Source organism: Magnolia sinica, chromosome 1 (assembly GCF_029962835.1).
Source record: "Magnolia sinica isolate HGM2019 chromosome 1, MsV1, whole genome shotgun sequence".
In the NCBI taxonomy this organism is placed as follows: domain Eukaryota; kingdom Viridiplantae; phylum Streptophyta; class Magnoliopsida; order Magnoliales; family Magnoliaceae; genus Magnolia; species Magnolia sinica.
In genome coordinates, this window is record NC_080573.1 from 3,327,076 (window position 1) to 3,348,765 (window position 21,690).

General features: G+C 41.6%; 3 protein-coding genes and 1 long non-coding RNA gene across 5 annotated transcripts; 2 read left to right on the forward strand and 2 right to left on the reverse strand.

Moving 5' to 3' along the window:
- Positions 1-1,864: 1,864 nt before the first annotated feature.
- LOC131236819 (uncharacterized) lies at positions 1,865-2,344 on the reverse strand. Its single transcript, XM_058234288.1, has one exon. It carries the CDS (start codon positions 2,274-2,276, stop codon positions 1,992-1,994), a length of 285 nt encoding a protein of 94 aa, XP_058090271.1. The 5' UTR covers positions 2,277-2,344; the 3' UTR covers positions 1,865-1,991.
- A 6,323-nt stretch (positions 2,345-8,667) lies between these two features.
- Positions 8,668-10,507, forward strand: LOC131236836 (uncharacterized). Its single transcript, XM_058234312.1, has 2 exons — positions 8,668-9,618; positions 10,227-10,507. The coding sequence occupies exons 1-2, from the start codon at positions 8,728-8,730 to the stop codon at positions 10,281-10,283; spliced, it is 948 nt and encodes a 315-aa protein (XP_058090295.1). The 5' UTR covers positions 8,668-8,727; the 3' UTR covers positions 10,284-10,507.
- Positions 10,508-18,084: 7,577 nt separating this feature from the next.
- LOC131236864 (uncharacterized) lies at positions 18,085-19,306 on the reverse strand. Its single transcript, XR_009166902.1, has 2 exons — positions 18,886-19,306; positions 18,085-18,855 (listed from the first exon to the last, which is right to left on the reverse strand). It is a non-coding gene; the product is annotated as an uncharacterized LOC131236864 (long non-coding RNA).
- On the forward strand, positions 18,128-21,686 carry LOC131236857 (large ribosomal subunit protein eL20z-like). 2 transcript variants are annotated; one of them, XR_009166901.1, is made up of 3 exons: positions 18,128-18,573; positions 20,659-20,711; positions 20,824-21,297. XR_009166901.1 is itself a non-coding variant. In XM_058234352.1 (3 exons), exons 2-3 carry the CDS (start codon positions 20,875-20,877, stop codon positions 21,459-21,461), a joined length of 336 nt encoding a protein of 111 aa, XP_058090335.1. In that variant the 5' UTR covers positions 18,311-18,573; positions 20,824-20,874; the 3' UTR covers positions 21,462-21,686. The 2 variants fall into 2 exon arrangements, 1 of the variants encoding a protein (XP_058090335.1); XM_058234352.1 differs by lacking the exon at positions 20,659-20,711 and having other exon boundaries at positions 18,311-18,573; positions 20,824-20,913; positions 21,165-21,686.
- Positions 21,687-21,690: the final 4 nt, after the last annotated feature.

Sequence of the window (21,690 nt, forward strand, 5' to 3'; positions counted from 1 at the left end):
AATTGCTTCAATTCATTTCACCTTACACAAGCCATGAACCGACCGTCATAAAATGATGGACTGATATTATGCATTTATAAACATTATCATCATCATCTAAGCCTTATCCCAAATAATTGGGGTCAGCTACATGAGTCTACTTGCGGCATTCCACTCTATCATGATCTGTATCGTTTAAACCATATGCCCTCAGTGCCCTCAGTCTTTGATTACTAAATTAGTTCACATTCTTCAGTCTTTTCTCACTGTGCAAGCTCTTGGATTGGAAATCTCTTGGTTTTGAAATACCTTGAATTTGGAATCCTCCGGTTGTGTTTGGTACCCTGGATTCTGAATCCCTCAGTAATCCAAAAGTAGTTATGAATATTTGAATTTAATTACTAAACTCTAATATCCCTAATTAGAGTACATATGTAATGTTTGACACAATGATTGTAATAAGCCAGTTGAAGTATATACTTTGGCCGAACATGATGAAATTCCAAGTCTCATATGGCCCACAATCATAGGATCACATCCGAGTGATTAACCATTGATTTACATGGATAATGTTAAGAATTTTAGTGATTTAGTTGATAATCAACCCCATTGTTTTGGGATTTCATCAATGGGCCACGTGCCTTATAGATTAGTAGCCTAGTAACACACATGTTACACACGTGACTCATGAGAGGATTTTAAGACATAATAATCGCTTTCATCTAGGAGGGGATTTGAAATTTCCAGTTATTTTATGGTACCAAACAGATAAGTGATTTGAAATCCCCCAAATTTATGGTGCCAAAACCCCTCAGTTTTTTCTTACCGCCTTTGCATGCATTCTCTCAACCCTTTCCTTTTTAGAAACTTAAGACTTAAGCTGACTAGCTACTTGTAACTAGTACAATTCTTGAATTCTTCTACACATGATTTAGTCATGTAAGTCTGCTCTCTCATGTATGACTTGTGTTCCTTACCTAATATGTTTTAATATAAATATTAAGAATATATACGTGAAGTAATTATGAAATGTCAATCTCTGCTTCATTGAATCACTCAACTCGGTAAGTGCATGCAGTGGTTACTTTAACAAGGACTGCAGTGATAGAATCAGTGGAGCTTAAAAAAGAAGCCAAGCAGTCTAGGCCAAAGAACATCAGTGTCTTTGAACTTGCAAGATGAAATTGGAACTTGAACTTATTAAGACTATAGCGTAGGCTGAATTTGGTTGCACCAAACTTCATGTGAAATATCACGAGACTTTGAACTAAATTAGACTAATTAATCAAGAAATTTGGTGCAATGTGAGAGTCGAAATTAAATTAGCCGAGGGTATGGTGTAGAGTAAATAGAGGGTCTTTTGACAAGAAAACATGATGGGTGTAGCAGTTCTATGATTCTGTGCTTCAGACAAGACACTAGGGGGTCATTTGGATGGTGGTAAATGAGATAAGTAGCAAATCATTTAATATTTGTGGTTGGATGTTCTAATTTACTAGTAAATTATTTATTAGTTATAAATGATTTACTAGCAAAGCTCCCTCCTAAAAAGGTGAGTTTTTATTTATTAGTAAATGAGGAGATGGTAACGGCTTCATTGTTTTGAATTAAAGCCTATATAATAGATTTCATTTGCCATTTACAGGCTATCCAAATACTGTAAATAATTTACTAGGAAATGATTTACTACTTAAAGCCAAACAGATGGGCTGTAAATCAATTTACAGCCTTCAAGTAATTTACTAGTAAATCATTAACAATGTAAATCATTTACCATTTACCACCATCCAAACGAATCCTCGAGTAGATTGTTGAGATTCAATTCAATAGTGCATCCAAACACAGCCAAGTTGACATGAGAAGAAGTAAAACAACTAAACCATCATAATAGCAAAAAAAACATTTGTAATGAATCCGTCTTATTGTATATGTATTTCTAGTAAAAATTACAATTAGGTAGTGTGATTATCTTCATTTGACAAAATCTCAGGTGGGTTTTCTTCCTCTGCGTTTTAGTTGGGACCCCAACAGCTCAAATACATAACTTTCCTCAGTGACTCCTCTGATTGCTTTTGCTTCTCCTCTTCATCGCATCTTTTCTTCAGTGCTGCTATACGAGAAGAAGAATCGATAGAGGGAGAGAGTCTTTGGGCTTGTGTATATGATCGGATGTTCTTCTTCACCTGCTGATGGAATGATCTTAATGGGTAGTTCCATCTGCAGAAGCCCTGATCTTTCAGTGCTTCTACGGCTCCCACGCTGGCAGCGACGATCCACGCTCTGCGTGTCCAACACATCTCCGTCTCTGTATTTCTGTGGTTCTGAACTGATGTAGAGAGAGACAGAAGAGGTGTTTATATATAAATAAGAGGTTGTGAAAACAGGAGGCCTTTTCCAAGTGGTTTTTAGTAAATCCACCGGTTCTTCGTTGGTACTCTGAACCAGGATTCCCAAACGAAAGCAGAGGAATGCTTGATGCTTTCTGGTTTCTACTTTATACAATTCTACTCGGCCCCTTCTTCAAGCGCCGCAAACAAACGTACCATACGTTCTAAAGTGGTACAAGTGCATGGATCTGCTTCCTTTATGAGATTCCAAGATGAACACTCGATGAGTGGGCCCCGCCTAATTCTATGGTAGGAGAGATAAGATGAACGGACCATCGGATGACGAGGAGGTTTGTTAGAGTACATGCCGGAGGTATTCCGCACACAGCTCAGGCACAAATCCAACATATGTGCGGTAACTCTCAGACCAAAGCCAGCCTAACATGGCTAGGATTCTGGTTGAGCCGGGACTCAGTTGCATTCCTCTGCCTCCATTAATTATGTTGGAACTCAGACAATCAAGCAAAGTAATCACAATTGCATGAACAAGTTTAACAAAAAAGCAATATGAATTTTATCATGAGAAAAATCACAGCATGAAGTAATACATTATGAAAGTAATACTACAAGAGATGCCTGATCTTATATGTCTTATCTATGCGCTAAGAATAACTTGGAAAGCCCACATCCAGATTACACCCGATATATATATTATCACAATCAGAATAGGAAACAAATCGCACACAAATGCAATTCTACACGTGCCTTAGATAGAACCTTTAATGGCATTTACAGCTATCGAGGACTAGTTGATGATATCAAAAATCCTTCAATGTTAATGAGAAGTAGCTTTTAAAGCTATCCAACAATCAAGTAGGATTTTTATTTTTATTTTTTAAAAAATTTTTATTGATGGAATCGAGCATTTGTCGATGGCATCGACATGTGCTTGATGGGATCAAGTGGTCTTTCGATGTCATTGACAAACCTATTTAAACCTATTTATAGATAAATACAAGACATTGACAACAAACGATGCATCCAATCCCCTCCAATAACATAATCCGTTGATCTAGTAGGCTAGCTGTACTATCACTGCTAACCATTCCATGTATAGGATGAAAATATAGAGCCACAAATTAATGTCCTCATCAGACTTGAAGAAATCTGATGGCTAGGATATTTTATTTGGATGGTTAAGCTTTTGAGCAGATCACCCATCCATCATGGGTCCACCACAATAACTTATTTGAATCGGTAAAAGTCGAACTAGGGGTGCAACTTAAGTGGGTCTGGTTGGGTTGAGGGTCAATCACCAACCTCAACGCCACGTGGAGTCAGCAGGAGGCATGACCCGACCTGAGACCCAACGCAAGCTATCAAACCCAAGGTATTGAACACTTGAAACCTGAGGCTCGGCAAGTTGTTTGGCTAAGCTAGAAACTCTTATTATATTGTCTAAACTTTAATGACGTATTTGAATTGATCACATACCATCATAAAGTATGTAAAGGGATGTCAAAGATCATGTTTCAACGATTGAAACCATTCATCGTGGATAGAGAAGGATGCTCCCACAAACTACTGAGATTTAGGCATGACTGTTTTCATTGCCTTGGTCTAGCCCTACCCAACAAGGCTAAACCAGGGCCAAGGCCTTTCTAGACTGAACAGGGTTAAGGCTGGACCATGGCAAGTACTTATGAGGACTAGGGACCGTTACCCACCCAACTTCAAGTTCGAGGGTTCCATTTGAACTAAATCCAAGTTGCACATAGGGGTAGAAGTGAGACAGGTTTGGGCCAGACCAAGATAAGTTCAAGCCTAGCATGGGCCAAGCCAGGATCAAGCTCCAGCAGACACATATGTCTAAGGCCCAAACCAGCATGGTCTTAGCATAGTAGGTTTGGCCAGGTCTTGAACTGGCTTGGCCTGGAAATTGATAAAACCCCTACTTTCCACTTGAATCATAATCTACCCATTGACTTAGGCCTAACCCACCCAAAAGTTGATTGGGCTACCATGATACCTAACAAGATGGGTTGGATCGGACTAAAATGACTTACACCAAACCCCACCCAAAAGTTGATTGGGCTACCATGATAGCCCAAGCTCAGTCCAAAGCCTGGCAGTTCTCACCCTCAGTTGCACCCTAGCTGGACCCCACATGTACAAATAAAGCTCCATTCAGAGTAGTCTGTTTCCTCTTTTTATAAAACTGGTGTCGCGTTTCCAGCAGCTACGGTGGTTCCCACCTCCCCACCAACTCCTGGTTTCCTCCAAAACCACGTTCTATTCCAAAAGCAAACTCCTGCTGTGATTGGCTGGCCTCCCTTTTCATCTCCCTATATAAATACAGTACTAACACATCCAACCCTTCCAAAGAAAACCATTCCTTTCTCTGTCTCCCATATCTTTATATTCCAAAATTCAAATTTCTCCAATGAATAGGATTTTTAAGACAGTGCAAAGTATAAAGGACCAAGTATCAAAAGGGGTGGCCAGTCTCGGATCCCCTCAATCGAGGGCCACAACAGATTCCAGCTCTTCCAATCAAGTGCGGCGGTTTTCGACTGTCTTTGATCATGTGACCATGAAGACGGGCTCAGATGAGAAACGCCGAATAAGGGAAGCTGAGAAAGCTGAGAAGGTCATGCATCTTATCTGTTGGGGGCCCAACTAGAAACGGAGAGAAACTGAGAGATGATCAACGGTGGGTGGCGATTGATGGGTTAAAAGCTTGTTTCTCCAGAAATAAGAACTAATGTAATGCAGGTGTATATCATTTGTGTGTCATTTCCGCTTCTTTCTTTTTTTTTTCTACTCCTGAGTAAAAAAAAAAAATTCGGTACTCTGTCAGCCTGTGGTGGGTGATGATATATAGCAACTTCTAAATTACTTGGAAATAGAAATGTGTAATACAGTCTATTCAATAAAACTATCCAATTTATGGGTCCCAGTCTATATGTATCATGAACCAAAAATTAGGTTTATTTGGTCATTTGATTATCAGATGGGTGGACATTTGTTGGACAATTAAAAAATAAAAAATAAAATCCAATGGTCCTGCTTCATCAGACAAGTGTCCACAAACCAGAGGTTTATAATTTCTAAATGCCTAAGCATTGAGCATCATGCACTGCCGGATTATCAAATAACTCTCCCTTCTGTTTTTTAATTTGCCAGTCCTTTTCCCTTTTGTTTCTTCTTCAAAATTTGTGATTCTGAATCCGTGACGGTAAGGATGCGTATTGATGGGTCCAGATAAGGTTCCTATTAAAGATGGCCTAGATCTCGGAGTACTCAACGCCCATGGCAATGTGGAAAGATCTAACTCTTCAATGGATGGGGCAAGAAACAGAGGGCCATGGAGAAAGAAAAGGGAGCCATGAGCCACACTTTATGTAAACTAAGCATTGTATAAAATTTCAGCCCAAACATTGAAAATTTTCTATCCAAATTGAGCTACAAATTGCTGTCTTCATCACAACAATGAGAATGATGTCCAAATGCTCCCAAAATTGCTTAGTTCACATGGTATGGCCCGCCTGAGTTGATGATTTTTGTATCTTTTATCAGATCTCGTGTAACTGGTGACTTGCACAATATTAACAACTTTGATAAAAGATAGAAACCACCGAGGCCCCACCCACAAACTTATGGTTGACATCTCATCTCCATTGTTCGGAGGACCAATTATATTTTAGCTGTGGTCAAGATGTAGAGCTTGTTAATAACTTTTAAACTACGTATTGTTATGGGTAAAATTGAGATGACCATAGGCATGGGACACGTGACAAAAGAGAAATTAGAGCAGACACTTGGAACTACCAAAAGACTAGAGAAGATGAGCGAGCAAGATGACTCATTGACCGAGCTGAAACAGTTAAACTGGTTTGGAAACAAGACTCATCAACGGACATGTAGGCCTTGCATACGAGCACCAACTTCAACTTTGACTTCAAACGACGACCTGAAAGTCAAATACTGACCTCGACCTCGAATACTAATCTCAGGCTCGGAACGGAAACATTTAAAGAAAATCTCGCATTGTATATAGGCAAAACTATTCAGAGATATCTTAGCTGAATATTATGTCAATTGAGGCATACTCAAAAAAATACTTAAGAATAAATTTCGATTCTAATACGAGCCCCTCCAGTGTATCTTATAAATCTACTTGAATATGGAAGTTGCCTAAGATCACTTGTAAATTCATCACCCTCTTCAAAGAGAATGCACACACAACTATCTCGATTCTATTACGCTTGTAATGAGTCCGCACCCCCGACGTAGGCATTGGAGGGTCCTATACCACAATTGGCACCCCTAGTATTTCTTAGTTCTCCATTAATTTACAGGTACCCAGCAGTTCCCTGGAGGTGAAACAGGATCAACTGAATTTGAACATCAACACATATTACATGCAGAATCTGATAAACGCTCACATAGTTATGAAAACCATGTTGTATATAATTTATTGGATCAAACTTTTTTTTTTATATAGCTTGGTTGCTTTCGATCATGGCTGCACGGATGGTCCGTGACTTTGTCCTGTTCGCCCAACCAACCTAACTTGAACTCGGATTAGGTGAGGATAGGGTTGACCAGTTGCAGCCCCAGTAGAGGATTCTGGCCAAATGAAAAGATCTAATTAGGAGTCCAATTAGGGCGGGTTGGGTCAAGTCGGGTAAGTCAGGTTGAAGGTTAACTCAAGCCCACCGATCCCAAAAGGATCCAACCTGACCCGAATTCCAACCTAAGGTGCCCAAACCCAACCTCAAGTCTTCTCTATGCAAACCAATCCAACTGAACCGACTTAAAATGACCCAAATATATATGATTTTTCACAGCCTGACCTCAACAGACCTGAATTTGCTCCATCCAAACCCAACCCAAATTCAAACCGGTTGCATTTTTTCAACCCAAACCCAACCCGATCTCAGTTGGCAAGTTGCAGCTCTAGATCTAACCTTGCAGGACAAAAGAGAAAAAGAGAGCTTCGGAAACACACGCCTGTGCAAGGCAGATCACGTACCTGCCATCACAGCTGCTAGGGGACTGACAGCTGTAATATCCAAGCAGTCCATCAGGCAAGTCTTACCTTGTAGATACAGTGGACAAAAATAAATCTGACCTGCTCAGCAGGTGGGCCACGATCTTTGAAATAGTTTGACACGTAAGAAAGTTTCAGCTACACATTTGTTTCGTTAATTGAATCTACGGCAGCATGGTACATTACTAGTAGATCACTGTGGGCCCCACAAAGTTTCCTCACCACTCTTTCGTGTGGTGTGGTCAACCTGAGTTTTGGATCTGCCTAAATTTTGGATTTCTGTACCATTGTTATCTTGAGAAACTGATGGACGGAGTGGATTTGTCACGGGCATCTCTCTCGACCCCAAATAGCTCCCGACTGCAGGAACGTCCTGTGTGGCCAGGGGGCACAGGCAATTCACGTTCGTTGTTCCCCTTCGTCCCTGTGGGACTCGCCTTCTGAATGGTTTGGATTGAATATAAAAATCACGGTAAGGCCGTAAGAAGGTTTAATAGTAGTTTCTGATCCGATTCCCCGCTGTTTTACCTTTTCCGTGGTGCGGCAAACTTAAAATGAGTTTTATGGCTGTGTCATATTTGGACTTACATCCTGCGACGGACGGACTGGATGTCACCGGTACATCACAGTGGTCTCCATGGATCATTTTTATATGTCTTATCTATTCCGTCTATCCTTTTTATCAGTTCATTTTAGGGTATGAACCCAAAATTGAAGCATGTACAAAATTTAAGCGGACCACCTCACTCGAAACAGTGGGAATTGAATGCCTACCGCTGAAAACTTCTCAAGGGCTACATAAGTTTTGAATCAAGCTAATATTTGTTTTTTTCCCCTTCATCCATGATTGTGTGAGCTTATGAACATGTCAGATTATAAATAAACATCACTTTGAGCCATAGGAAGGTTTCAACGGTGAACATCATTATTCCCACGGTTTCCTATGGTGTGGTCGACTTGAAATTTGGATATGCTTCGATTTTAGAATTATTCACTAAAATGAGTTTATAAAAAGGATGGACGGCCTAGATAGGAACATACATTACTGTGGGCCCCACAGAATTTACACAGCACGCAATGCCAGTCACTTCTTGCCCGGGCTCTTTACCGCAGGCGTAGTAGGAATTCTCGTCCAATCTGTACGGCTCCAATGAGACCATTGTATTTCTCGGCTGATTTTCCCGGTAAAATTCTGCCAGAAATTCATCCCGCCAAATTCAAATTGAAACGAAGACCCCTGTAATATTTCCGGCATTTTCTTTCCCCCTCCCCCGCCAGAACTGAAATCCCTTTCTCTATCCCGGCTTTTCTCCTCATATCTTTCAAACCCTCTCTCTCTCTCTCTCTCTCTCTTTCTCTCTCATCATGGAAAACACCAACCATGGCCTTCCTCCTCTCAAGAGATTCAAACTCCTCCAACAGACCACCTCCGCCGCCGCCGCCACCTCCTTCCTTCCCGCCAAGAAACGGATCGAGTCTCGTGGTCCCCCGACTGCCTACTGCCTTCCCGCCAAGAAGCGTGTCTGGGCTCTCCAACCCGACTTCCCCCCTTTGGATACCATCGAAGAAGACCCGCCATTTCCAGAGAAGAAACCCATCAAAGGTGGCCCCAATCTCAACGCGTTGGATGGCGATTTCAATGGAAAATCAATAAATGGAGAAGAATACGAAGTTACAAAGGATACCTATTTCGAAGAGGAAGCTGATGAAGAAGATGGAATCATTTGCAGCGTCTGCCATAGCACGGATGGTGATCCTAAAGACCCCATTGTCTTCTGTGACGGCTGTGATCTAATGGTCCATGCCTCCTGTTATGGAAATCCGCTCATCCAGGCCGTCCCCGAAGGAGACTGGTTTTGTTCACGGTGTGAGTTTTTGAAAGGTGGGGCTAAGGGAGAGGACGATGATCTTGATTGTTGCCTCTGCCTGCTGAAGGGAGGGGCGACGAAACTAACGGTGGATGGTCGGTGGGCCCACATCATGTGTGCACTTCTAGTGCCTGAAGTATTCTTCAGGGATTCGGAAGGGCGGGAGGGCATCGATTGCTCGTGCGTCCCTACAAGAAGATGGGAAGGAGTTTGTTATATCTGCGACTCGAAGCGCGGATGTGTGATTGAATGCTCTGAGCCCAAGTGTTCTTCTGCATTCCATGTTTCATGTGGATTGAATGAGGAGCTCTGTATTGAGTACAGAGAAGGGAGGACTGGAGCAATCATTGCTGGATTTTGCGAGATTCACACGCAGCTCTGGAAGAAGGTTTATTTGATTCGCTTTTCTACTAACTCATAGTTCTTTTTTTTTTTCCTCATGTGTTTGCCTTGCCTATCTTGATTGTACAGTTGGTGGGTGGGCCCATCATGAATGGGCCACTGCCTGATATCTTGACTCTTGCTACCAAATTCTTAGAAGTTAATACAAGAGAGGCAACTATGTAGAATTCAATAGATTGAAGTTGCTTGATGGGGTTATTAGGATCCTTGATCAGGAAGAATCTTAGGCAATGGTACATCCATGGTGGGCACTGTTGGATGGATGGTCTGAATCACTGAGTGCTAGAAGCAGAAAGCATCTATGATGCTGGAAAAGAAGAAGAAGAAGAGCTTTTAGCTCCTGTTTGGGTGCCACCCAAAAATGAGTTTATCTCATTTAATCTTAATAGTGTATTAGAGATCATACTTCTTTTTGAAAAGGATTAAAAATAATCTTGATTATGATTAACTAAAATGAGATGAACCCATTTTTATGTGTCACCCAAAAAGGCCCTTGGTCATCCTCAATAGCTACTTAGAAATTACCAACTTATGTTTCAAAATTCCTCAGTGAGCTTCTATTTCTAAAGCCTTTGTTAATTCTCTATTTTGCAGCAACAACAGACTGGAAAATTCAAAATTGTGCCCAGGGAGGGAAACATGAAGGCTTGATGGCTATGCTTCTGTTTCTGGAATTTGGTCTCGAAGCTTGAGAGGATTCGGAAATGGGTTCTCTGGAATTACTCTGTTCCATTTTACATAGATTAGATTAGGCCTTGATCTGTATCTTGTATGCTAATCCTAGAGTTACACTATCTGGCCTTAAAGCTATTGTTTGGAAGTTAATGTAGAGCTCTTTATTTTTAATGCAAAAATGATTATGAGATGCTATTCAATTAGAAGATCTTTGATACTCTGACAGAGTGTGATAGATGATCCACAGGCACTTAGAAATTGTTTTGGAAATTGCTTTATGTTGCATAGAAGTCATTCAAATTAAGCTGTCCAAATTATCAGCACCAGTTTAGATGTATCATGAGCCAAGCATTAAATTTTGTTGATTATCTGACAATTGGATTGGTGGGCATTTATTGGACTGTTAAAAATGAAAAATATTAAAATGTTCTTATTTTAACAAACTAGTGTCCAGGAATTAGAGTTTGGGATTGTTCAACCCATCTGATTTTGGGACTGATTTAACCAGTGGTTTCCAAAATCTAGTTGGTTTAGTTTAGTTAATTTATGCCATTTGTGCAGCTTCTGAGCTCCTGTGTATCATGCCTTACATGCTGTCTGAGCATCATACGACTCCCCTTCCTCGATAGGGCAGTTGATGGGCCAGGATGGGTTGGTTTGGACCTGGTACAAGTGGAGCATATTTTAATGATCCAAAGTATTGATATGATGGGCCCCACCATTGATGACCTGCAAATTGAAAACCCCCCAAATTGGAAGATCCTACCTTCATGATATTGAGGTATCATACAATGCTCTGGATGAGAAATTGAACACTATTGTTTGTGTTTTCAGTTTATACAAGTGTGGGCCCCATTGGTATGTGATCTGAACTGTTCATTTATGGGTCCCACTGTGAATGTTCCATGTACCAAGAATCTGCCATATGAAGCATCCTAAGCCTTTGAATGACAACAAAGAAAGGGTTAATGGAGAAAACTCATTGCCTAATACTCTACAGGTAGGATCTTCAATCTGGGGGATTTGTGGTGCATGGCTCATCCATGGCAAATCCCATCATTTTGAAGTTTTGGATCAGTAAAATATTTCTGGCTCAAGCATTGTATAATGCCTCTATAATATGTGGCCTTATTCTAGGTTGAGTAAGGCAGGTTATTGAAGGGTTATGATTCTTCCAATTTGGGGGATTTTCTTTGGCACATGGACCATCCACAAAGAGGCCTGTGACCATGGGCCCCACCTTTCCCCACTTGTGTAAATTAAAAGCTTGTACTGCAATTACTGGCCTAATTACCTGAGCGTTGCATGATCCCTCATAATTCAGTGGCATTTGGGAAATGTTATGTAAGGACTTCATAACTTGAATATAGTAGGCCCCTTTCTCCAGTGGCCTTTGGAGGAAGTGGTGGTGATTTCTGTCCCATGCAGTGGGCCCTACAGTGTATGGACCACAGCTTGTGAACCATTTAATTTCTCATTCTGATTTTTTTTTATTTTTTTTTCTTGCTCTTCCTTGTATATTTCTAGATGAGCTACACAGTAGCAATCGAATGAGGATATTTTGTGCTTGCAGGTCTGCTCGCAGGCAATCAACGGAGAAGGGCCATGTAGTCGTGCTGTCGTATGATCTGGGCAGTCCATGTTGGTCTTTATGACGGATGAGGTGGCACTCCAAAAACCATACTCACCAAACAATCCTAAACGAGCCCCTCTCCAATACAAATCTTTGCATGCTAACCTTAATGAACAAAATGTCCTAATGCTTCAATTCAACATGCATTTGACCTCATCTACTTAGATGCATTTAAACACTGTTAAATTCATGTTGTACATTAAGCTGAATGTACAAATCTTTCAATTGGATCTGGACAAGGGCTTGTGGTATCTTAACCATACATCTGGTAGGTCAATGTATTAATATGGGCCTTCCATCTAGTGGGCCTTAATGTGGATGTCAAACATTTAAAGACATGTAGATTGGATGGTCCCATCAATACAATAGGTGGCTTTATAGGAATGGTGGAAAATAAAATTGATTGACAATCTACATTGCCTGTTTGGATTGGTATAAATAAAAAAGAAAACTACGTCACATCTTAAAACTAATTGTGTTAAAGGAAATGACCCTTTTTCTGAAAAATCTGAGGGAACCATCAGATGTGATGGAATTGATTATCTTTCCTCTGTTACTTTGTGATAATTTCCACCAATTCAAAATATTTCCATTCTAATTTATCATCTTTATACGAGGACACGTGTGGCTCCATGTGTCACACGTGTGTTGAAGTGGCCCGGGGCATTCATCAGGGATCTGTTCATGTCCTAAAAAGTTAGGCTAGTAGGTACACATGCAGTCTGGATTTAGATAGTAACCCTTATTTTATTTTATTTTTTAAAAAACAAGGCAGGTATTTTCACGTGTGGACCACCTGATAAATGGAGGAGCTGGATTTTAGGTAAGGGACATGGACCTTCTCATGGGACACGCGGATTGGGTACCACGCCCAACAGGACTTAGCTTGAGAGGGGCAATCCTGTTAGAGGATCTGTGGGGCCACCGTGATGTATGTATTTCATCCATGCCGTCCATCCATTTTGAAAAATCAATTTAGGTGATGATCTCGAAAATAAGGCTGATCTAATTTTCAAGATGACCACACCACTGGAAACAGTGGAGATTGAACTCCTACCATTGAAAACATCTTGGGCCACAAAAGTCTTGGATCAGGCTGATATTTATAGTTTCCCTTTATCCATATATATATGGCCTTCTGAACAGGTTGGATGGAAAACAAACATCACGGTGGGCCATAGGAAGGTTTTAACGGTTGAAGTCATTGTCACCACTGCTTCTTGTGGTGTGGTCCACTCGAGCCTTCGATCTGCCTCCATTTTAGGTTCATGTCCTGAAATGATACGTCAAAATGGATGGACCGTGTGGATAAACACATACATCACAGTGGGCCACTGTGATATATTAGAGGATCCAGCGTGTGACTTACCCAGTGGGGCCCAGATGCTGAGTGGTCCCATGACTGGAACCGTCCATGTTGATGACTGTATGACCATAAGAAACTTACGCGGAACAGATGATTGTGAACATTGCCGACTATAGTCGAATTTAAAACAGTGAAAAAATATTTTAATGGCCCTCATTCAACCCTAAAAAATCAAAGGCTAGGATCATCGCAGCAGGGTAATAATAGGATGATAGCTTATGTAGAGTAGTGCTGCGAAACATGGATAGTTCAAATCATTGGACCATCTCAGTATGTGGGCCCAGTGTCTGGCGACACGCTGTATCCCGAGTGGCGACAGAGGCAAGAACTCATTTTATATTCCACCACACGTGATTACATGTTTGGAATCTTAGGTCTGTGTATTATTATACTGCATACCGCCCAATGAAAGATCTGCCCTCTACAATCAGTCATCTTTCATTGGTGCCTGGAGATGCACCTATACCGACTACCTGGATCGATCTAGTGGGTCCCATCATAGGTGGGCCACAGGGAAATCCAAACTCTCCAACCGTGGCTTGCAAACACGAGGCACAAAAAAGAAAAGGAAAGGAGAAAAAAAAGAGGTTGTGTGACATGTAGAGGTGGGCATCGAGTTGAGTCAGACTGGATTGGATCCGATTTTTCAAAAACCTGACCTGAACTTGATCCAATCCAGGACTGAGTCCAGTAGGGCTGACTCGATTCGATCCAAATCTTTGCCTCTTTTGGGTAGAGAAAAATGGGTAAGGGTTCGTTCGGATATCGGATCGGATCGGTCCGGATTAACCACGATCTAAACTCGATCCGATGTACAATCGAATTTGAGTGGTCCTACTCGATCCTCACCAATCTAAGCCTTCGGATCGAGTCGGATCTACTAGATCGGGTTGGATTTTGCCCCGCTCTATTGACATAGCTTTAAAACTCCAGCAAGTCTAATGCAACTTGTCCAAGTCAACTCAGAATCATTTCTATCTGATCCGGCCGTTCGATGCCATGAATACCCACCTCTACCACTCTCCTTCACTTGGGGGAGTAGGACCGATTCAGCCCCAACTCAGTGAGTTCATTTTTCCCGAGTCCAACCTACTGAAATCCACATGCTGAGTGATCTGATGATCAGAACTATCCATGTTGTTGACTTGATACTATACAGTCATGTCCCATTGGAGCTCACATGCTGTGTGTTCCAATGATCAGATGTGTCACTGATGGATGATTAAGACTATCAATATCTTTAGATGAATATAGAGTAATGAAAAATAATTTTTCAATGACTTGCATTTAACTCTAAACTCTAGACATCAAAGGTAGGATCATAACTAAAGCGTTATTTTATTGACAATGGTCAATTTATGGTAGTATCAAGAGTGTGGATGGCTCTATCAAGAATCTGGACGGTTCAAGCATGTCGGCCCAGTGGTTGGCCACACACTTAGGAAAGCTCGTATGAGTTTCTGAGTCAACTCAACCTCGGTTTTCATGTTTTTAAACTATGATTTGGCCATGTGGTGTGGAATGGGCCAGTAATAAATAATCATAATCATCCAATGGTAGCTTAAAATAAATAAATAAATACCATGATTCAGAAGGTGATCTGGTAAAGCTGCACAATTATAGGCAGATGTGTTAGATTTGATAAGGCTAGTTGTGTGTGACTATTTGTGACATTAGTCAAGTAGGTACTGAATCACGTTTAGAGGTGGGCATCAAGTTGAGCCGGACTGGATTGGGTTCAACTCAACTTGATCCAATTTTTCAAGAACCTCACCCGAACTCGATCCGATTTGGGACCGAGTCCAGCAAGGCTAACTCAATCCGATCCGAATCATTGCTGGCTTGACCCGAACTGAGTCCGATTCAGTTTGGGAAACTGAATTGAGTCATATCGAGTTAAGTCTAGGGAGAGAGGGAAAGAAAGAATGAGATGTGAGAAACCAGAGAGAGAAAGAAGGAGAGAAGGAATGAGAGGAGTGAAATTGGGAGAAAGAGGGAGAGAAAGGAGGAGAGATGGGTGGGTGCGACGCCTCCTTCGGGTAGAGAAAGAGGGGTTAAAGTTCGTTTAGATTTCAAATTGGATTAGTTCGGATTGACCACGATCCGAACTCGATCAGATCTAAATGGTCCCACTCGATTCACATCAATTCAGGCCTTCGGTTCGAATCTGGTTTGATCCACTGGATCGGATCAGATTTGCCAGATCGAGTCGGATTCTATATCCTTTGCTTGCTTACAAGTAAGAAATTCTTACCTCCTGCATCATTATCGGTCAATGTCATCGATCAATGTCATCCGTTACATTGTCAACACTATTGTATTTATTAAATGCAGAGTGTGATGATGTGGTCCACTTAAATTGTAATAACATATATTTTTCTGCATGTGACAAACAAAAGATCCTGATCCATTCAATGACAACCGTTTTCTTACGTCTTTCTAATATCAAGACGACATTACCGTTTAAGGTGGTCATTGCTGGCCTTACACGACACAAAAGATAAGAGAATATACAGAAATGTGCGAGTACCATGTTGCGGTGAGTGTCCATAATGCATTCCATTCTAAGAACTCACTGAAGTTGTAGCAACTCATCACCAGCACACAGGGCATATTTATATTTTTGTCCAGGCCGTTCAAACCGTGTACTATAGTGTGGACAGGCGATCTCGTGGGATAGCAGCTAAAAGGCTGGCAATCGGTCTTCCGGATGCTATTATCGCGGACGGTTACAATCACCCAAACTATGAATTTCAGGATATGATCCAACCATGATGGTCAATGAGTTGGACGGTCTGGATAGGCATGCACGTATGGCACGTGTCCCATTTATGTTTTGCCACAGTTTAGTTGAGATGCACAGTTGGCTGTATGGTGTGTGATCCACGCCATGCGATTGTAAGGGGCGCGGATTTCCTGCGAAAGCCTTTCGCAGGAAGTTCCTGCCTGGGAACTTAGGTGGGGCCCACTGTGATGTTTTTGAGAAATCCTCCCCGTCCATCCGTTTTGTGAGTTCATTTTAGAACATGTTGTCAAAAATGAACCGTATCCAAAGCTTGAGTGATCCGTACTAAAGGAAAATGTTGTTAGGGAACTTACTACCATTGAAACCTTCCTGGGTTCAACAGTGATATTCAGATGCCATCCATACCGTTAATAAAGTCATTCCTATTGGGATGAACTGGAAACAAAAATATTAGCATGAATCAAGACTTATGTGGCCCACAAATATTTCAACTGTGGACATTTAATTATCACGTTTTTGGCTCACTTGAGCTTTGGATACGGTTCATTTTTGGTAAATTGTCCTAAAATGAACTTACAAAACGGATGGACGGATAGGATTTCTCACAAACATCACAGTGACCCCACCTAATTTCCCAGCGCAGGAACTTGCAGGAAATCCACGTCCGATTGTAAGTGGGTGTGGATTAGGTGCGGCCCCGGCCTCACCCGAGATGGTACGGCCCTTACCATGGGGCCACCATCATATATGTATTATATATCCATGCCGTCCATCCGTTTTGAAAGATCATTTTAGGCATGAGCGAAAAAATGAAGCAGATCAAATCTCAGATGGACCATAGCGTTGGAAACAGTGGTGACTGACTATTAAAAAGTTCTCGTTAGCCACAAAACTTTTTGATCAAGATGATATTTTTTTTCCTTCATCCAGATTTTTGTGACACTATCAACAGGTTGGATGTAAAATGAGCATTACTTTTGGCCCTAGGAAGTTTTTAATGGTCAGTTACCAATATTTCTTATAGTATGGTCCACCTGTGATTTAAATCTGATTCATTTTTGGTCCCATACCCTAAAATGATTTCTAAAGCAGATGGACAGTGTGGATACAAAATTTATACATCAAGGTGGGCCCCATGTTAAGGGCCGCACCGTCTTTTGTTGTCGCCGGGGCCGCACCTAATTTGCTCCCATTGAAAGGACGCGGATTGCGTCCTACCCCCGGCCGTCTCTAGCCCCGAACGGGCAGCTCTGTGGGCGGGCCCACCGTTATGTATCTATTTATCCAATCCGTACATCCCTTTTCTTAGATCATTTTAAGGTATGTTAAAAAAAATTGATGCAGATCTAACAATCAAGTGGACCACACCAAATAATAAGCTTGGTTGCATTAAATGCTTTAAGATGGAAATGCCGGTTGCATTAAATGCAAGAGTCATCTCTGGTGTGATTCATTTGAGCGTTGGATCTTCCTCATTTTTTCTACTCGTATCTTAAAATGATATGAAAAAAGGATGGACGGCTTGGATAAAGAGATCCATCACGGTGGGCCCGCCCACAGAACTGCCCGTTCGGGGCTTGAGACGGACAGGTGTAGGACGCAATCCGCGTCCTGAAAATAGACACGGACGCGATTGTTGGGGGAAGATTCGCACTAAATAAAAACGATTCGAAGTAAATAAAAACGAAGGGATAGATATTGATAAAGCTTTGTCAGAGTACGGTGGAGGATGCGCAGACAATTACAAATTGCATATGTAGCATTTAAGAAATTTAAATTAAACTGTTCAGATTGTGGGTCCCAGTTTAGATGTATTATGAACCAAAAATGACAATTGTTTGATAATCTTACAACTGGATTGGAGGAAATTTACTGGACGGTTAAAAATGAAAAAAACCGATGGGTTTGTTTCCACAAACAGGTGGCCAGGAATCAGTGGCTAAGATTGTTCAACCAAGATGATTTTAGGACCGTTCAGGAAAACCAGGGTGGGGCAACATGGTGGGATTATATGAATATCTGAACCATGTAATTTCTGCATCGTACTCCATAAAGGCTACTGTATAAAAATTACACAGAACGGGCGATAACATTCATCACCATGTTATATGATTGTAGAACATCAAAAGATTGACGGTTCGGATCATGGGTCGATCTCTACATGTAGGCCCCAATGGGCGACGGATGCTGTAAATTCTCAGTCGCGATGCATTCAAAACCAAATCGGGAGGGCGAACGAGGCATGTGGATTTAAAGTCCCCCCTCTCTCCCTCTCAGGGACAGTTCTTGCATTTCTTTCTCAGTTCCCGTCATCAAACGCCACTCCTCCTCTCTCAACCGTCTATTTCTCTCTGTTCTCCCACTTTTCCCTGTCATCCAGACCGTTCCCTTCGGCCTTCGCCAACTCGAACGGGGAGGAGCCGTGGGGTCCGTCGCGTTTCACACGCTGGGGTTCGTCGGCCTATATCAGCGAAGCTACCGTCCGTGCACCTGCCGAACCGTCGGGCTAACAGGAATGGAGGTGAGACTCCTACACCCATAACCTGAGACGGTCTCTCTATGAGGCTGGTTCCTCTACAATTCTGTGTGAACCCCACTGTAGTGTGTTCATGATATCCTCTCCGTCCATCATGTGGGCCCCCTCCTGTTCTCCTCCGAGCCCAAAAATAAGGAGGACCCAAACCTCAAGTGGGCCACGCCATGTAAAAATCGTGTCTGAAGACACTAAAATCACCTGTTGTGGCCCACCTGAGTTTTGGAATGGCTTGATTTTGGGCTGTCCGTTCATCGTGGTGCGGCACATCTTCTGAAAGACACGGTGGAGCTTACACACAATCTGGAAGGTTTTAATGGTGGGCTTCCCCATCCCAACTTTTCCCTGTGGTGTGACCTACCTGTTTTGTGGATCGTCCTGATTTTTGGGATTGGGGGGACGCACCTTACTGAGTGGATTTTGGGCCCTATGTTACAGTGGGGCCCAACACGCAATCCGGAAGGATTTAATGCTGGGCGTCCCCAATCCAGCTGTTCCTTTTGGTGTGACCCACCTGTGTTTTCGGTGGGGCCCAACGCAATCCGGAAGTGGGCCCCACCGAAAACACAGGTGGGTCACACCAAAAGGAACATTATCGACGGAGTGGAAGTGGGCCCTACCAGGTGGGGCCCACCTGCAAAAATGTAGAATAAGCTCAGTATACAATAGTTGGAATATCAGAAATTATTTTCAAAATAATGTTGGTTGTTTTGCTATAGAACGTCTCACCTGCAACCAGTTGCAGACGAAGATAAGGTGCAACTAACTGCCTGGGCCCACCTTTGATGACTGTTTTGCATCCAACTGTCCAGCAGGGTCGCTCCACTGAAATAAATAAATAAATGGGACACGCCAATAATCAGGCTGATCCAACCATCAGGTGTGCCACACCATAGAAAACAATGGACCACCGCCCAAAAACCTCCAAATTCATGTGGTGACCTACCTGATCTATGGATCCAACCATTTTTTGAGGATTTCATTTTCGTGCTGGGCAGCCGGGATGACCCTACTGAGCAAGTTGGATGCCATACACAAACCACCATGGCCCCACACAGCTAGTTGCACGTTTTCTCAGTACATAATATCAATTATTTGAAATTTTTTTAAAAATAAAAAATTGTTGTTATTGTAAATTTGTAATATGAGTAACATGAACTCAGTGTTATGTGATGTGGACCCTGTTTTTTGCTTTTGTTTTCTTTCACTTAATCTAATTACCTTTTAAAATAAGACTCAAGTCAACTTGAAAACTTGATCATTTATTTATTTTGGATTTTTTCCTAAATTTCTTCAGTAATATTTAATATTTAAAATATATAATATATAAATAATGTTGAGTTGTACCGAGTTGAGTTGAGCTCTTCTCGAGTTTTGGCCAAGTGGTGATGAAATGGAGTTTTTCCTGAATCTTGCTCAAATCTGCTCAAGTCGAGGTAAACTTGGGTGAGTTGAGTTGAGCTTTTTAAAGTTTTTAAACTATGCTAATTAACAGTCTTATTATATCTTCTTTTCGAATTTGCCTCTCAAAGAAACCTTTTGTATTAGTTTTTGGTAGATCAAGTCACCCATGAGTTCCAATTTCGAGTAGATAGAGAAAAACAATAATCCATTGGCAAGCATGATGATCCAATTCCACCCCCATGCATGCAACAATTGCATTTAACTGGAGTGATGGCCCCCACTGTAGAAGGGTCATAGCCTGAAAGTAAACCACGTGATCCTGTCTGATTGGTGGCAATCTTTAGATAGTTCAAAGAGAGACTGCCAACAATCAGAGGTTCCGATGTCTTAATCAATTTGATTTTGGGTCAATGGCCCATGTAGAGTGGATCTGCCATTCGGGCAGTTTACGGTTTGTTCGATGCCTGGGAGAGGGCCTGAAATGTGAAGTCCATGTCCATGAATCTTTTTAAGTCCCGCATAAAGGTTGAATGGGTGTTCAAATTGTGTTTGGATGTCAAAATTTAGAGTTCCATAGATAAAGATTATTATTATTATTATTATTATTATTATTATTATTATTATTATATATATATATTTTTTTGTGTGTGTTTGGATGACAACCTGTAGAAGTCTCATGATTCAGAATCCAAAAGCATACCGCAGGAGCATATATGGAATAGGTGAGTGGAACATGTGCCATCATGGCACGTGCATGAGATCTGGGCCATGTACTAAGTGGGTCCTAAAATGTGAACATGCTCTGTCCTAATGGGTTGTATATGTTTTGGATAGGGTGCAGCAAGGAAATAGTGCGGAGAGCAACATTTGTGGATTCCTTCTTCCATGAAGAACAACATTTCAGCTATTGGGACCAAAGCCCAGGTATTCAGTTTTCATGGAAACTTTTGTCCGACCAAAACCCTTTTCCAACAAGTTGAAGACATCCAAACCATTGAAGCCTTTTAATATCATGAACACCTTTATCTTAAAATGTAGATTTTCTTGCATCCAAACAAGTCCTTAGATTAAGGTACATATATGCTGAGCAACATACACATTGGAAACTCCTTGAGTTGATGACCCATTTGAGATGATTCGAGGACCTCAAGTTTCAAGATAGACTCTAATTGCAGATGGAAGAAAGGAATCAGATGAAAGAGAAGCTGATAAGGGATGCTGATGAATTGCAAGGTGGGACATACGACAAACCACTTCCATGCTTTGGCTGTGGCATAGGATGGTTTGCATTCCTACTAGGATTCGTGTTCCCGCCAATGTGGTACTATGCTACAATCCTATACTTTGGAAGCTACTACCGCAAGGATCTAAGGGAGCGACTTGGCCTCGCTGTGTCTGCATTTGCTGCATTGATCTTTTCGGTGGCAGCCTTGATCACAGCAGTGGCTCTTATCATCCTGGCCATCCAGTAGCACCATAGAGATTCAGATGCATGACTTTCTCCTTTGTAAGCCTCCGAACGGAGCAGCTGTAGTGGCCAGAGATTAGATGAAGAAGACAAGCTCTCTGTGTAATGTAGACTAACCAACTTGAGAATTAAGATAGATTTCCCTTTTTCATTTATTCGATCTCCAACTTGCATGTTTTAACTACTGGAGTTTTGAGTGAAAAGAGCATGACGACAATTTGGATGGTCACTGA

Coding starts and splice junctions, on each gene's coding strand:
- LOC131236857 (XM_058234352.1), top strand. CDS start 20,875: ATGAAGAACAACATTTCAGCTATTGGGACCAAAGCCCAG. Junction 20,914..21,164: donor CTATTGGGACCAAAGCCCAG/GTATTCAGTTTT, acceptor CTCTAATTGCAG/ATGGAAGAAAGGAATCAGAT.
- LOC131236819 (XM_058234288.1), bottom strand. CDS start 2,276: ATGTGTTGGACACGCAGAGCGTGGATCGTCGCTGCCAGCGTGGGAGCC.
- LOC131236836 (XM_058234312.1), top strand. CDS start 8,728: ATGGAAAACACCAACCATGGCCTTCCTCCTCTCAAGAGATTCAAACTC. Junction 9,619..10,226: donor ACACGCAGCTCTGGAAGAAG/GTTTATTTGATT, acceptor TCTATTTTGCAG/CAACAACAGACTGGAAAATT.